Source organism: Drosophila ficusphila, unplaced genomic scaffold, assembly GCF_018152265.1.
Source record: "Drosophila ficusphila isolate 14025-0441.05 unplaced genomic scaffold, ASM1815226v1 contig_198, whole genome shotgun sequence".
NCBI lineage: Eukaryota > Metazoa > Arthropoda > Insecta > Diptera > Drosophilidae > Drosophila > Drosophila ficusphila.
This window is the reverse complement of record NW_025064092.1, coordinates 1,153,961-1,170,600: the sequence shown is the minus strand read 5'-3', so window position 1 is coordinate 1,170,600 and position 16,640 is coordinate 1,153,961. Positions and strand designations below refer to the sequence as shown.

The 16,640-nt window shown below is 42.7% G+C and overlaps 1 protein-coding gene across 2 annotated transcripts in view; it reads left to right on the top strand.

The window, feature by feature from the left end:
* Positions 1-10,571: 10,571 nt before the first annotated feature.
* Positions 10,572-16,640, top strand: part of LOC108091079 (dynein axonemal heavy chain 6) — a 20,630-nt gene continuing 14,561 nt past the window's right edge. The window contains exons 1-10 of one of the 2 annotated variants that reach the window (XM_017190082.2): positions 10,572-11,370; positions 11,445-11,709; positions 11,933-12,077; positions 12,139-12,489; positions 13,144-13,239; positions 13,305-13,435; positions 13,494-14,068; positions 14,405-14,815; positions 15,155-15,545; positions 15,754-16,030. In XM_017190082.2, the coding sequence (XP_017045571.1) occupies positions 10,624-11,370; positions 11,445-11,709; positions 11,933-12,077; positions 12,139-12,489; positions 13,144-13,239; positions 13,305-13,435; positions 13,494-14,068; positions 14,405-14,815; positions 15,155-15,545; positions 15,754-16,030 (3,389 nt within the window). In that variant the 5' untranslated portion in view covers positions 10,572-10,623. Of the gene's footprint in view, positions 11,371-11,444; positions 11,710-11,932; positions 12,083-12,138; positions 12,490-13,143; positions 13,240-13,304; positions 13,436-13,493; positions 14,069-14,404; positions 14,816-15,154; positions 15,546-15,753; positions 16,031-16,640 lie in introns of those variants that run through there. The other variant, XM_017190083.2, reaches the window with a different exon arrangement.

Below are 16,640 nucleotides of genomic sequence, written 5' to 3'. Positions count from 1 at the left end.
ACTATGACGGTTTACGACATTTTCAATGCCAAAGGACAAAAGTGGGGGAATTGGGGGAATTGGGGGAACTGGGGGGCGGTAAGGGCGGGCAGGGCTGCTGCTTATCGATGGGCACGCGCGTACTATAAAATGTCTTGAATATTGCCTGATGATGACAGTGCCAAAGTCGTCGGTACACTGAGATAAAATGTTGTAAAATTTTTTTGAGGGATATCAGCCTGGTTTCGCTGTTTGATTTGAGCTAAAACGTAACCATTTCTAAAAGAGTTGATTATCTCCTCCCAATCAGCCTTAAAACTTGTTGAAGGTTTGTTATTGTTTTCTTATTTCTTATTATAAAACTATCTTAACCTTTGAACCCCTTGATATAAATTGGAAAAAAGTACCAAAACACATAAATGATAAAACATATGGTGTATTTCGTATAAAAATTTGTTTTCGTTGCCAAGTTTGGTATCAGAAATTTTAAGGTGTTTAGATGCGATCGTCGCTAATTTTTACGCCATAAAGAGATTTTTCTTTTACACAATTTTAAAACTCAAAGTGTGGTAATTCTAGGTTATAATTTCTCTCTGTGTATAAACGTCTTGTATGGTTTCTGTGCTTTGTCCTTCGCTATTTGTTCCCTTCGCCGGAGTACATGCGTTATCAAGGGAAGTGGGCCATGAGTTTGTCCATAAATTAATCGATTCCAATGGCCAAAGATCTCAGCCAACATGGAAGGGTATCGCAAGGTCATCTGCAGCTTAGCCTGCTTTTCGTGTTTTGTTTTAGTTTTTATTTGCCGCTGCCTTTGCTGCTTTGCTGCTTTGTTGTTCTTGATTCGCTGGGTGTGTCGTTGAACTAAACTCCTCTATAAATATCAGCGGCGATTTATCGCATGTCTGTCCCACTGTCTATATCTCATGTGCGTTTGTGTGGGTCTTTGCGTGGGCCCATAAAACACATGCTAGAAACAGAAGCGACCACTTTTGATCGCTTCGAGGCCCATTTCCAATTGATTTCATTTCGTTTTGCCAATTTGTTAGGGCGACAGCGAGGGAGGGGAAGTGCTTTTCTTCGGTTCTCTCTAGCTAATTTTTGGTTTTTCCAAGAACCATGTCATCTCATAATATCGAGCCCATGTTTTGATTACCTTGAGTGCCAAAACTCCAAAGCCCTGCAAGCTTAAGTTTGGTAATTTTCACAAAAAAGAATTCAGGGAAACTATTCAAATTTTAAATAAATATTCACTTTATTTTGTGATGACAACATACTCAAGTGCATGAAAAAAAAAGAAAATATTTATTACAATCGAAGATTCAATATTTTTGTATTTTAAATTTGAAAAAAATATACATAAATATTTTTCTTAAGCCGGAATACACTTTTGATCGTTTGCGCTTTCATATTTTTATATTCCATTATAAATCTAAAGTATTTTAATCCAGCAAAGTGGATTCCAAAATGGATGGCGTACACATAAATATTGCGAAAAGGAAAGTCAGACACCTTTTATCAACTCCACCGACCACACAAACAAATTAAACTTAACGGAGTTATGGACGTTCTACCGTGTTTCCATTTCTGGCGCATGCACGTGTTTTAATTTGATTTTCCCCAATTTCACTCGCAGCGACTGCATACATACATATATAATATGTATGTACATACTATATATGAATGGCACACAGAAGAGCCATAAAATAGGAGCCCAGCTGGGGACGTTAAAAATGCATCGATGCCAGAGTTTAAAAACCACACAATAAATTGACCAGTCCCCCACGAAATTTGAAATTCTGCATCCCCCGGTGAAATGCGCGAAATTCAGCCCAAAATAAAAGAGAAATGAGCCATTTTAATGAAGCCACGCTGGTGTTTTTTTGTTGGCCAACATGTGCGGTCGCATAAACCCCAATATTGGCCAATATCCCTTCGACCCAATTTTCCGGGCGATCTCATTGATTTGAGGGGGGAATGGAACCAAAATAAATAAAAATAAAAGCGCAGCGAATATGCAAAATAGCACACGTGAGTATGTGAGTGTGTCAAGATAAAAATAGAAAAAAAAAAACGCAACCAAGCGGCACATGCAAAATGCAGCAGCAACAGCAACAACACGACGGCCATAAAACGAAAATAAAACTTACATAAATTTAGAAGTCTTGGCGGGCAGTCGTGAATATGTCGTTTGTCGCACTGCTCCCAAAACGCACTTTATTTTTGGAAAAACGAAAAGCCAAAAAAAGGCGAAACGGCAACAACAAATGACGCAGCAACAGGCAAATCTGTTTTATTTAACACGCAAACAATAGCGGCAAAATTGCATTTAATGGCTGTTTGCCGTTCGAAGTGTTACCAGCTAGCTGCCCGATGGAGCATAAAAGTGTTACCAAAGGCCACGCAACGTGACAGTCTTACCACTCCGCCTCCTCCGCTTAAAATCTGATTTTGGTAAGCTATGCAAAAGTTCCACCAAGCGATTATGGCCAACAGCCTTCGCAATCGATACGTGCATCAAAATGCTGGAAATCAGTGTTGCAGAGCGGCTTATGCCGGTCCCGTTATGCGGCTAAAAGGCAACTCTGAACGGACAGCAGCTGCAAAATTTCTATTCGTATTGGAGCATATAAAAATAATGTAAGGGAAAAAGCCAACGCAAAAAAAGAAGCAGTCGGCGGCTTAAATTATGTGCTGTTGCAGCGGGCAGGGAATAAAAAGGAAAAACAACCGAAAACGGTAAAACAAACAACAACAAAAGCTTTAGTCTGGTACACTTTCAAAAATGAAAAGATAATAATGGTAAGATAAGTGAGTGGCAAGATAAAACTCTGTTATAAGTATGGATTTAAAGTAGAAATATATTATTTTTTAAATTTTTTTATTAAGAAATATATTCGTTTGGCTACAATAAATGGTAAAAATTTATTTAAAATCCATGTTTTCAGAGTGTAAGCACAATAAGCGAGTGGAGCGGGGAGAAGAGGTGGAGGGGGAGGATGAAAAAGAGGAGCAGGATCCCTCTGGTGAGTCGTAAAATTGCGCAAACGGTACTCCCTCCGCTCCTTTTCGTCCTGCCAGCGTTGTTTAGAGGGCGTGCGAGCGAGAAAGCGATGGACACAAGAAGCTGGCCAAATTAAATACAGCAATTTCGCAAAACGAATGGCACGCGCAAAGCAACAGCGAATAATAATATGAAGGAAGTGCGCAAAGGACGAGGTGGCAGGACTTCGAGGAGTGCGAGGAGGATGCCCAGTGGAAGGACCTTGGACGTTCTGGAGCATACGCATATTTTTCTTGGTTTCTTTTGTTTACTTTTGTTTGGGGTTTTTTTAAGGCCTGCAAACATTTTCAAAGCCTCTGTTGCAATTTTTGGTTTCCTCGCGGAATGAAGCAAAAACGGAAGCTGAGTTGGCCAAGCCGAAGCTGAAATACCTCGGCAGACAATTATTTCTGTAGTTACCCTACAGCCTGTACACCCTACCGTTTGTATACCAATATTTTCACTACAATTCGATCGATTTTGAACTAAGTTCGCATTGCTAGAGATTCATGATTAACAATATTCAAACCTCTTACTAAAACTTCTGACCAATATTACAAAACGCGGCTTAAGGGGGTAGAAACACAAAGTAAAAATAAATTACTCCTAAATATCTTGCAGTTAGCTATGAACTGCAGCTGCGATCCAGCCAAAAGATATTGTGGGAAATCATTTTATTTATTTTAGCATTCGAAAATAAGAATTAAATATTGTAATCATCGAATGACATATTACTAAGCTGCCCACCAAACATGGAAAAAACTTGAGATTTTTTGATTTTGAGTATACAATTAAATAGTTTTCAACGTATCCATTGAGATGTAAAAAAATAAGATATCAAGACGTATGATATATTTATACTCCGTAAGGGTGTATAAGTTTCAACTTCCTTTCTGACTTGCAACCACATTACCCGCAGTGTACAGAATTCAGCACGCTGCTTTTCTTTTCTTTTTTTTTTTGAGAGCACGGGGGCAACAAGGGGACAGCGGCTAAACTGGACACAAAATGTTTATGACCACTTTAGATGGGCCACGGTCTCTGGAAGGAGACTATGCCGCAAACGTAGTCCGTAGTCCGTAGTCCGTAGTCATCCGGCGGAGTCCCCACCCGGCCATCAGCAGCATCATTCACATTTACGATCCAGCGGAGGCTGTTGCTTCCATTCGACATCCAGCATCCAGCATTCAGCATTCAACATTCAACATTCAACACTCGGCATGCAGGGCATGAAAAACAGGAATGTGGGTGTTCATCCACTTCTCCACTATCCAACTGGCGGCAGGTTGGCCTCCAGCCAAGCCCAGTTCTCCCCATTGTCCGCCGCCGAGCCCCATGACTTTTCCCCTCGTTGATTATTGTCAATGATTTGCTTTTGGACCCATAAAACTCAGGCAAATTGAATTATTTTTTCCGAATTATGTGCCACAGAAAAAGGACGCCGGAGGGAACGGTGTCCGCAAGTTATTTCACGGCTTGCAATTCTACATTTCGGATGACTTTTCAATACAAGTGTTAAGCATTGAAAATAATAGAAATTTTTTCGTAGAATTTATTTACTAACAAAAACTATGGTTTCACTAAAAAGGAATTATAATTTCCCAGTGCTTTTTGCAATCAAAAGTTTGGATGACATGGGTATCTGTTTAGATTTAATTGAAATTATAATTTACAGTTGAGAGTTTTTAACCAAACGCATTTATAATTGATGGCTCTGAGTTTGCACAGCGAGATAATTTCGTTTTATTTTTGATGGTAATTTAAAAAGCTTCTTATTAGTGCTTATTGTGTTGTCCAAGAAGCTTCAACGATTTTATTTTATGCAGAAATATTATTTATATTTATAAACACGAAAAATAGTTCATTTCCACATCTATTTTGCTGAATTTAGAAATATATATATGTAAATTAACATTCAGAACGATTAAAGCTGTACAATCGCAGACTTATGAAATTTGAACTGAAACTTCTTTGGGCAATCAGAAAATTAATTTGCAAAAACAGGTTCATGATTGATTAATATGGGATATCCCACTCACCTTATCGGCTTCCCGTGTGTTTGGCTGAGCTGGTAGTTGTGTTTCGAATATGTATTGTATTTTTGGTTGAACCGTAGATTGCTATTGATAATTACGGGCAGGAGGAGCCGTCAACATCCGCAGTTGGCTTGGACAATGCTGAGAGCGAGGGCGAGCGGAGAAGGATGGCTGAGCGGGCCGGCGAGAAAGGTCCTGGAACTGCCCTCGACCACGACTCGCAGTCCTCATTTATCCGACTTGATTCGCATATTCAGCGCGCCCTCTCTCGATTCTCTAGTTTGTTTCCAAGACTTGAACTTTGCGAGCGAGCGAGCGGGCAAGATCTTTGACAGTGGGTGAGACAAAAAAAAAAAAAACAACAAAAATAAGGATTGATATATCTGGCCAAATGCTCACACGCGAATAAGGACACACATGCACATTCACATTCGGATTCAGATTCACAATCGCGAAGGACGAGAGCGAGAGCGAGCACGGAAACGGAAACGGAAACGGGAACAGAAACGGAAATGGTAGCACTCGCGGACTCGAAACCGAAAATGCGAAAACCGAATCGAATCGAATCGAAAGAGAATCGAATCGAATCGAATCGAATCGAATGGTATCGAAACGAAGCCACTACTCGATTATGTGCCGATTACTTGGCGATTTGAATGGCTTTCTTCCAGGATTGGCATTGTTCCTCCGGCTTTCGGGATCTCGTTAATTTGGCTTATTCGCCACCGTTGCTGCTGCCACCGTTGCTGCTGCCACCGTTGCCGTTGCCGTTGGTGCTTCCCCGATGATGGCTGGCTGGCCCATCCACCAGCGCCGTCGGCCACTTGGACATTTCCAGCTCATTTGGCGCGGTATTAGGGTGTGATTCGTGTCGTGGTCCGCCTGCAATCGTGGAGAAAGCGGAAAGCGAAAGGAAACGGAAATTCTTTTATGGCTTTTCAATAAATTTGCAACAAATTATGGTCGCTGGTGGTTAGTGTGTGCGTGTACTTGTGTGTGCGGGTGTCTTTATAAGTGTACAGTGTGTGTGTGTGTGTGTGGCTATAGGTGTGAGTGGGAGCGTGAGTGTGCGTGTGCCAGGGTGATGGATGAAGTGTTTGCTCAAACTGCCGATGGGATTGGGGTTGGCCAAATAAACCTAGTTCGCAGGCCTCGTCTTCTTCTTCTTCTTTGCCGTGTACAGTGCGTTTCAGGACTTTAAAGTGGGCCATCGATCGAGTGCAGTTGCCCTAATGAGGTCACTTACTTAATGCAGTAATCAAATGACGTCTGCCGTTAATCAAGTGCTCTAAAGGCTTCTTCATACTTAATTAGCTAGAATTGCATGCTGATAAGAAACTTTTATCTTGGATTTCCATCCATGAACTTTAGGCTCAAGATGTGTGTATGGAATAAGCAGGTTTTTGGAAAAATTGATTCTTAATTTACACGCATTTCAAATTTCAAATAAATGAACTCCCAGAAAAACCATGTGAAATCTGTGGTGGAATTAACCAAGTTTCGCTAGCTCAAGATCAAATGAAAGTTGCGGAATCTTTGCAATCTTCTAAAGTTCTTGATATGTTCGTTGCACAAAAATCTGGTGATATATAATCCCCTGTCCCAATTTGACCCAACTTTCGCATCCTGATTTATTGGGCTTGGTGCTTAAAGCGGCAAGTGCCTCGGCGTTATATTACTTTATCTTTTATCCTTTCGCATATTGGCTTACCTGCCACCCACTTTCAGCCCCCTCCCCTTTTCCTGCCGTTCGCCTTCGTATTGTTGATGTTCTCCGCAAGGCTTTTTAAACTTGTCATACATTTTGATAAAGAATTCGCCTTGTTCCCTCGAGGGCCTGAGATGCTGTCAGCACCGCCCCTTTCCCAGCCCCTTTCCCGCCCCCTTTCTCGCCCCCTTTTCGATTTCCCCCACCTGGCTTTCCACCCCCTTTTCGGCCCCTTTTTTTACCGCCTTTCCTGGCTTTTCCGCCACTTCGATGCTGACGGGGCGTGCAAAATTTTGCACATTCAACGGCGGGTGGCAAAACAGTCTACCGTTTCCCGTCTCCCGTCTTCAGTCTTCAGTCTCTCCTCTCCTGTCTTCCGACTCCTTTCCTCCGGCTATTGCCCTCTCTTTTTCGCATTTTCGCTGGCTCTTTAACCAAATTCGCATTCTTCGCAATTTAAGTGAATTCCTGTGCTCCGGCAGCCCGCGGGCCAAAATGCTGCGCGACTTGACTTTGTCTTTTGTACTTTTATTTCATTTCATTTCAGTTCGTTTTGCTTCGCTAATGGCAGAAAGTTGCGCCCACACAGAGAGAAACTAGCCCATAGTAAACTTGTTTTCGTCCTCAATTGCGTATTCTCCTTTAGTCAAAAACTCCGTTTGGCAAGAGCTTCTATTAGCCATAAACCCGACCGGAATGCAAGCTACGTATTCCTTTTAAAAGTATTTAGTATAACAAAATATTATATCCATTTCTTGTCCTCTCAGATAATGTTTTTTAAAGTCTTTGTTAGTTTAACTAAGAAACAATTTCAACATATCCTTAGCAAACTTATTTGAAGTTTTTTAAAGTTTTAAAAGTTTTTTATAAGTTTTTATTGGAAATATCCTACCTTGAAATGAAGTTTTTTGATCGTAAAAGCCGACTTGTTCTAACAAATCTTGGCTTCAGTTCAGTTTTAGGTATAGGAGATGCAATACTAATTTTCATAGGCAACTAATAGTGATTTTGATATAGTTTGAGTGAAAAAACTGTAGTGGGAATTAAAGCTCTACCTTTTCCGTTTGGGCGGAACATTATTAACAATTATTATTAAATTTGTTTGTTCCCAAAAATGTTTGATCTTTCTGCGATAAAATCTTCCCTAATTAATGATGACGTTCGGTTTGTTAGAAGTTTTATCTGTGTGTAGGGGAGTTCAGCGGCAATACTGCAGCCGCCCACCGAAATTGCAGGGGAGTGGGTGGAAATCCAAAAGTTTGAACTTTCCTCCTAGCTTCATTTTCCATTTGAATTTGCTTAACTCGGCTGTTTTGCATCTCACGGTGTTTGTTGTTATTTTATGTGTTTTATTAAACAGTTGTACGGCTTAGGTTTGGACCATTAAGGAAAACCCAAGCCCGCTTGACTGATGCTCGGCTACACACACATGTGCTCGGGAAAATGTTCAAGGACATTTCCAACGGCAGTGCGCAAAAAGGGAAATATTGCTACTCAATGGATCGCCAAAAACATCGCACACACATGTGATAACCATTAAATTAAAATTATACCAAAAATATCAGAGGAAAAATTAAAATAATGTATTACAGCCGACCTGCAATGTTATGAATATGAAAATCGTTTTTAACGATGCGACGCGACGCGCAAAATATATAAAGAGATTCGAATGAAAAAAAAAAAAAACAGGTTCTATGATTTTTTGGCTTAGTATTTACGTCACAACAATTTGATGGCTCTTTAAATATTAATAAAAGCAAGGGGAAAATGGGAGCATTATGATCGGGACGGGCACCTACCTCAAAAAAATGTATTAACGGTGAAGTTAGAAATTTATTTTTTTGGATTCTTTAGATTTCAATTAAATTTCTTGTTCGCGTCGCGCGCACTGGAAAAAAATGTAAAAAAAAATAGAAGAATTCGTAGGAGGCTGCGACGGTTTTAGCGGACTTTTGGCGACGGTTTCGACCACGAGGACAACGACGACGAGGACGACGACGACGGTCTACTAACACGGCTTAAAAGGGCGGCTCAATGGTCGTTTGGTCTTCCGGCTGCTGTTGCTGCTGCTAGTGTTGCAGTGCTGCTGCTGCAAGAGTTGCTGCTTTTGTTGCTGTTGCTACTCTTGCTGCTCTTGCTGGTGTTGCTGCCACAACTTTTGCTGCTGCTTCTGCTGCTGCTGCTGCTGCTGCTACTGCTACTGTTGCTGCGGGTTGCGTGTCGCGTGTCGCGGCTCTGTACATCGCGCCGTATACCCAACGACTAGGCGCTGGAGACCACAGTGTGCGGAGCGGAACCCAGAATCGCAGCGCCCGAATATCGCCACCGACTCGTGTCCGAAAATCCGACCGTCGACGGTCGACGCGCGATTCGCCTCTTCCGAATCCGTATCCGAATCCGAATCCGAATCCCAGTCCGAATCCCAGTCCGAATCCCAAAACCAAAACCAAAAGCAAACCAACCCGAAACCGAAACCGACTGCAGCCGCCAACGCCGACGTCGCTGCCGACGTCGCTGTCAGCATCGCTGCCTCCGTCGCAGAGAGATGCTTTCACCTTGCCTTCCCTTCGATTCGATTCGATTCGGTTCGGTTTTGCTTCGGTTTGGTTCGATATCGAAAAAGCTCTCGCAGCAGCGCAGCTTTGAAGGTCAGCGGCAGGCAGGCGCAACAATCGCGGCCCCCCTTCGCCACCCCCACTTTATACCGGTCCAGAGCGGCGTGGAATGTGGCATCCTGCAGAACGAGGACTCGCGGGTGGAAAGTGGGCCACGCCATTCGGAGCGAGGCACCACCGCAGCGGAATGCAGCAGATTTTCGAACTTCCACGCTTCCACACGCGCCGAAGCTCTTCCAAAAAGCTTCGCCAGGATTGAAACCGTTAGGAGGATGTCGGGAAACAGCGTTCATTAAACATTTTTGATATTTTAAATGCTTTTATGTCCTTAATAATTAGTTTTATTGTTATAAATTTAAATGTTTGTAATAAAACTCTACGCGGGCAGAAGTTCTTTTAAAAATGTTTGCAAGAAACAAAGACCTCCAAGGGTTGCCTGAAATAAAGATTCCTGCCAAGTAAAATGCCTTATAAGATAATTTTACATTTTGTAACTAAAATATTTATTGATAACAACTCACAGTAAGTAAGCATTTGTAAAAATTTAAAAATGTTCAAAACATTTGAAAATACATAACGCGCGTTTGTTTAAAATATTTAATGTTCACTGGAAGTCTCGCCTATAAGTGATACAAAAGCTTGAAGACCAAAGCTTTTCGCCGACGAAAACTTTTAGTTAATAGTTTCAACTGAGAGCAACAGTTATAAAAAGTTCTCCATCTTCTGGCAGGGAACGGTTTCTGAAAAGGGTAAAAAATAAACTGCTTTCTATGCATGATCATTCCTTTGTAGGCTACGAATTTAAGCATAGGCAACTATTAAATATATAAACTATTGAGTTTATGCCTTAACTTAAATATTAAATTATCTTCAATATTTATTATACATATGTATATAATATATATTATATTATAAATTGCATTCTACAGGGTACGTAATGGGTTGCTAATAATCAAACGAATAACGAATTATTGTAACTGAGAGCAACCGTTAGCTTGGTTCTATACTCTAAATTGAATATTTAATTATCTTCAATATTTTTTCCAGATATATATATAAACTTAATCGTATAGGGTACGAACAGGGCTGGTAATAAACAAACTCCTAACCATTTCCGGCAACTAACAACAGTAGACATGGCGACGGAATAACAAATCGGGGCAAACCAACAGCTGTCAGTCGGAGCGAAACCGATCGAAACCTATCCACATACAGCCGGGGCAACATCGCCCGATTTCCGGAATGTCCAGCCAGGTGCTCGCCAAGAAGGGCCAGTCCAGAGGAGGCGAGGATAAGAACAAGGACAAGGAGGAGGACAAGGACAAGGATGAGCGGCGGATGAAGAGGGAGGCGCAGAGGGGACGGAGGCAGTCGGCGGGGGACGCCGAAGCCTTAACCGAGAAGCGCTTGACCGAGGATCGGGCGAGTGGCAATTCGATCGACCGCCTCGGGAGCGACGCCACCGCCCTCACGGATCGGGTGAGCGATGCCAACGAGGGAAGCATCACGGGTGCGCCGGAGAAGGGCGGGTTGATGGGGAAGAGCGGCAGCCAAGTCACCTACGGGGGCAAAAAGATGTCCAAGATCAGGCTGAACATCAACGCCAACAAGTCGATCACCTCGACGACGGCGGGAAAGTCGCGCAACGCCAGCACCACGAAGATCACCACCGGAGCCTCGCTCATCCCCGACCTCAATCTGATCATCAACCGGATGCGCAGCAAGCCCGACGACTCCTTCGTCTACATGGACTACATGCTGCCCCACGACAGCGAGTACTTCACCCCGTACAGTCTGCGCCTGGTGGAGTACAAGGAGCTGAACACCTACGAGCCCTTCTACACGGTCACCCGGCACGGGGTCACCTTCTGGCACTGCTCCGAGAACTTCTTCACCCCGCTCGACCAGTGGCAGCAGGAGTTCGAGCAGTTCCTCAGCATCATCCAGATCCGCTCCTTCTCCATCTTCCGGTTGTGGAAGGGATTCAAGGTATACTCCAATAGTCCTACTGAATTTAGGGAAGCTAATTGATTTCGTGCATACATCATTGTATTTCATTCAAGGTCTGGGAGAAGACGATCAAGTGGCGAAAACTAAACGAGGCGCGCGACTATCTGCAGAACAACCTGTTCATCGTGATTCCCCAGTTGGCCAAGGCGATCCTGCGCATGCGCAGCGATATTGTTCAGTTGCAGCGGCTGAACTTTGTCAATGTCACAAACATCGAGAACTGGCATCCATTCTACTTCCTAGAGTTGCACATGCGGATCTACGAACAGCTGCACAAGACATTCACCGACTTTCGGGAGTTTATTGGAACGACCATTTGTAAGTATTGTGATCTATTTGGAAATGCTGATAAGCTTTTTGAATTCATTTAAAACTGTAAATACAATATTGACATCAAGACCTGAAATAACAACTTTACACTAAAAAAAAATAATACAAAATAGGAACAAGACAAAAGTAATCGAACATTTTACTGCACCATTAAAAATTCACCTCTAATAATGTGGGTGTCCTTAAGAATTTACTTGTATTTTTTTTTAAGTTCGAGCCTGCACTGAAGCCATCCAGGCACGCGGCTTCTATCCGGATGACGAGATCAACTACTACCCGTCCCTGAAAAAGATGCGCGAGGCGCACAGCTTCATGGATCGGGCTCGTAAGCGAGCCTTTTGCAAGACCCTGACCAAGTGGGGTAAACCTCATAATCATAATCTATATTAATCTCATTCGAATCTCCCCTTCGCTTAGTTTCCTCACCTACTGCGACATGATGGTCTACCAAATGCTGTACCGCATCACGATCAAGAGCTTTGCCGACTTGGCCGAAGCCTTCGAGGTGCACGATGAAGTTGGTCCTTCTGAGGCGGATATCAACCGACACGATCGGGTGGACAAGAAGATTGAGAGGACTCGACCACCGGAGAAGCCGCAGAGTCCCTTCTTTTTGGCCATGCTGCGTCTGCTCCCAGATCGCATTGATGTGGAGCCCTCGGAGGATGTGATCAGGATCATTTTCCAGCGCATCACTGGACTTATCCTCGAGACAGTCCTCGAGATCCACCCGTTCACCACGGATCCCTTCTTCACGCAGTACACTCAGTAAGTTTGTTGGTTCAAAAAATAGTATTATAAAAAACAAGAAAGGAAGCTAGATTCGGCAAGCCGAAGCTTACATATATACTCTTGCAGTCATTAAATATGACGATTTTTCTATTAATTTTCCATATTGTTTATATGACAGCTATATGATATAGTCGTCCGATTTTGGTGAAATTTAATTTGAAACTCAAGACTCATGAGAAAACTCTATATTCCAAAAATCATGATTTTAGTTTTATGATATAGTACTCCGATTTTCATGAAATTTTTTTCTCTATTTAAGAGTATTTAAAAAACTTGATGTTCCAAAATTCATCCTCGTGGGATTAAAAACAACGACGTTATAATTTTGTTTCCATTATTTATATATATTTTTTGAGCTCTCCTATGGCAGCTATATGATAGAGTCATCCGATTTTGTTAAAATTTAATCCGAAATTCAATAGCAGTTATAAAACGCCATCTGGAAGAAATCAAGTCGATCAGATAAAAAACAGCTGAATGAAGTTTTCATGAAATTGCTAAAAGTTGAAAGACTCAAATCAAACACCTAGTAACTTGAGAGATACAAAAACTATTAACCCTCCCCAACACTGGTTTTTGACAATATTCAATAATTGCTTAAGGTCTTTTTTTCACTTTGGTTTATTCTAGGCCCTCGATTATGGGTCGACAGGAGGAAATCCTATATGAAGGTGCTCCTGATCTTCACTATCTATTGCGCAGTGACCAAAGTTTTCAATTCAACCGGTGAGCATTAAGTGCAGAAACTCTAAATCCCTACGATCTTATGATCCATGTATTTCTTCCGCCAGCAAAAACATGTTCGTCTTGATACACAGGGCCTACGAAAAGGCCAAACTTTACACACAGAGGTTCCAGCAGATCCGAGAGAACTTCGAGATAGACAACAGTACGGATCCGACGGTTCTCAACACCGAGAGAGGTACAGCCATTGAAATTGAGAAATGGAAAGTTTCTGGACTAACCCACACTGTTTTCAGATCTTCAGATCCTGCGGGCTTACTGCGATAGATACTGCAACAATGTGAGGGCGTTGGACGGGATCTTGGAGTTTGTGTTCCTGGGACTACTGAAGCTCAACCAGACGAACTTCAAGGACACGGTGACGCCAGTTTGCTCCCGGCTGCAGAACATCCTGGCCACCTACCTGCCCAAGCTGGCCGAGGAGGAGACCACGAGGCTCTACGAGGAAGCCCAGGACTTCTACGGCAGGATCTGCTACGAGCCGCACGAAACGCTGGAAATTGTGGCCCACATTCGATTCCTGGACAAGTGCTCCTCCGAACTGGACGAGATATTCAGTGGCATCGACTACGTGCACGACCTCCTGCTGATCATCAAGGACTTCGGCATTCCGATCGACGACGAGTCCAAGGAGGACTACATGGACACCGAGGACTACTTGAACCGCACGCGCGAGACGCTGGAGGAGATCAGGGAGAAGCGGCAGGACTTCATCAATCGACTCGAGGACGCCATGCAGGACGATATCGCGGCGCTCAAGGAGGAGATCCACGAGGTGGCCGTGGAAGCTCTGCAGCCCTGGCTGCTGGATGTGAGTGCTCCAAAAAGTAGTTTAGTTCGACCTTAAATGGTGTCATTGGTGGTTTAAATGGTTTATAGACTTTTTAAAAGGTGTAAACAATTGAAACCATATTGCCATACTTGAAATATGTTTCGCTTTGTTTGACTTAAAGTATGCTTAAAATATATATATTTATTTATAAAAATTATACTTTAGATTCCAAAGAAACAATTCTAAAGATACTATGTTTATCATTAGTTCTATAAATCTTCATTTATTTATAGAATTAAAACAAATGTTTTTTATTTATTTCGCTAGCAATATTTTTATTTATTTATAACTTCACTCGGACTGCATCTTTTCTAGGCCAATTCGAACCGATTGTCGGTGACGAACAAGCTGGATGCGATGCTGGAACACCTGAACAGGTGTCGCGAGACGGCGGACGAGTTCCTGGGCTACCAGAAGGAGTTCCAGATCGATCTGACCATGTACGAGGAGATGGCCAGCGGCTTCTACGACATCCGGATGCGGCAGAACCTGTACCGCACTTGGGCCGACTGGGAGGAGTCGCTGGCCGAGTGGATTGTGGCCGACTTCAACACCCTGGCGGTGGCGGACATGGTGGAGCTGAATGCCAAGACCATCAAGAACTGCCTGCAGTTCCAGAAGTATCTGCCTGAAAACAACATTGTGCCGGTGCTCCAGAAGTCTGCAGAAGCCTTCAAGGAGAAGCTTCCTGTCATTGGCTACCTGAGAAATCCAAACTTGAGAGCTGTAAGTTCTAGCTGCTAAAAAGGTCCCTTACAAATATCAACTATTCAGTCAATGGGTATTGCAGTCCTTTTAAAATAGTGCCTGTAATTACCATCGGTTCCGATTTTTAAATATTCATTTTCAAACATTCAAAAATCGAATTCCTTAATTACTGAAACTGTCATTAATAGTTAGGAAGAAGAAAAATGTAGTGTGCTATAAAATCTTAATTATCATAATCATTTACGATAAGAACCAAATATCTTCCATATATCTTTTGCGTCTAGTTATGAATTATTATTGCGCCTATTTAAGTGACCAACCTAATGATTCCACCATAACCAACTATTCCTTTGCCAGCGCCACTGGGCGGAGATCGAGGACCTGCTGAACCGCAAGTTCTTCCAGGAGAAGGACATCATTATCCAGACGTACGAGGACGTGCACGCATTCGATGACCCCGCCATCGCCGAGGCGCTCATGCAGGTTTCCTCGCAGGCCACCGGCGAGGTTCAGCTGGAGAACATGCTGAAGGCCATCGAGACCACCTGGAAGGAGACGGAGCTGGCCATTGTGCCGCACCACGATGCCAAGGACGTGTTCATCCTGGCCGGCACCGAGGAGCTGCAGGCCGTCCTGGACGACTCCAATGTGAACATCAACACCATTGCCGCCTCCAAGTTCGTGGGACCCATCAAGGGCAAGGTGGACGAGTGGATCGCAGCCATGGATCAGTTTGCCAAGACCTTCGGTGGGTACTCCCCTGCATATAAAACCTTATTTAACGAGGAAGAAAGTAAAGTTGTTAACATATCAACTTGTTAAATGAAAGAATTTCTAAACTTCAAAGAATTTATAAACCAAAGTTAGCTAACATTATTGCCTTTACCTATTGCAAAATCTTTCAGCTTTATAAATGATTTTCATTTTCCTAAATTACCCATTCCATTTGCAAACAGAAAGCTGGATGGATTGCCAGGGCGCCTGGATTTACCTGGAGGCCATCTTCGCCTCGGCGGACATCCAGCGCCAATTGCCGCAGGAGGCCAAGATGTTCTTCACGGTGGACAAGAGCTTCAAGGAGACGGTTCGCCAGGCGAAGAAGGTGTCCCTGGCCCTGCCCACCATGTCCAGTGTGGATGTGTACAAGGTCCTGGTGGAGAACAACCGGCTGCTGGACCTCATCTCGCGCGGCTTGGAGGCCTATTTGGAGGTGAAGCGAGTGGTGTTCCCCAGGTAAGAGTTCCACTTTACACTTGAGTTCTGTTAGATTTTCAGAAAATGTAGAATTTTGGAAGCTAGGCTTGTGTTGCGAAAAGGCATCAATATTTCTTATTAATTTAAGTATTTTATGTAATGGAAAAAAAAACATAAGCTACAGTGAAAACCTTTAATCTTCAATGTTCCTACGGCTGTCATGGGATAAAAATAAATGATAACTTTAATGTATCTTGGTAATTTATGCCAACAAAACTATGATTAAACTGTTTTGTGTTGACAGGTTTCTAAATGCACGAAAAGGTATATAAAAGCAAATGGATATAGCCAAGCGATTAAAGTTATTATAAAATCAAAAAATGTAATGAAAATTTAAAGGATGTTATGTAAAGTTTTGTGACACAAATAACTTAGTTTAAGCGAACTTAAGGCAAACTTTATTTTCTTCCCAGTTCAGCAGCATTTAATTTTCTGTACCAAGTAGTTTCTAAAGGTACTTGAACCATTTTTGAACCAATTTTCAGAACTAATTACCCTTAAAAGTAGCCCACATGCAAAGCCATCTTAGTTAAGTGGGTTGAGGAAACTTGCCTGCATTACTCCGCTATTGTGAATGTGCAGTTGTGAA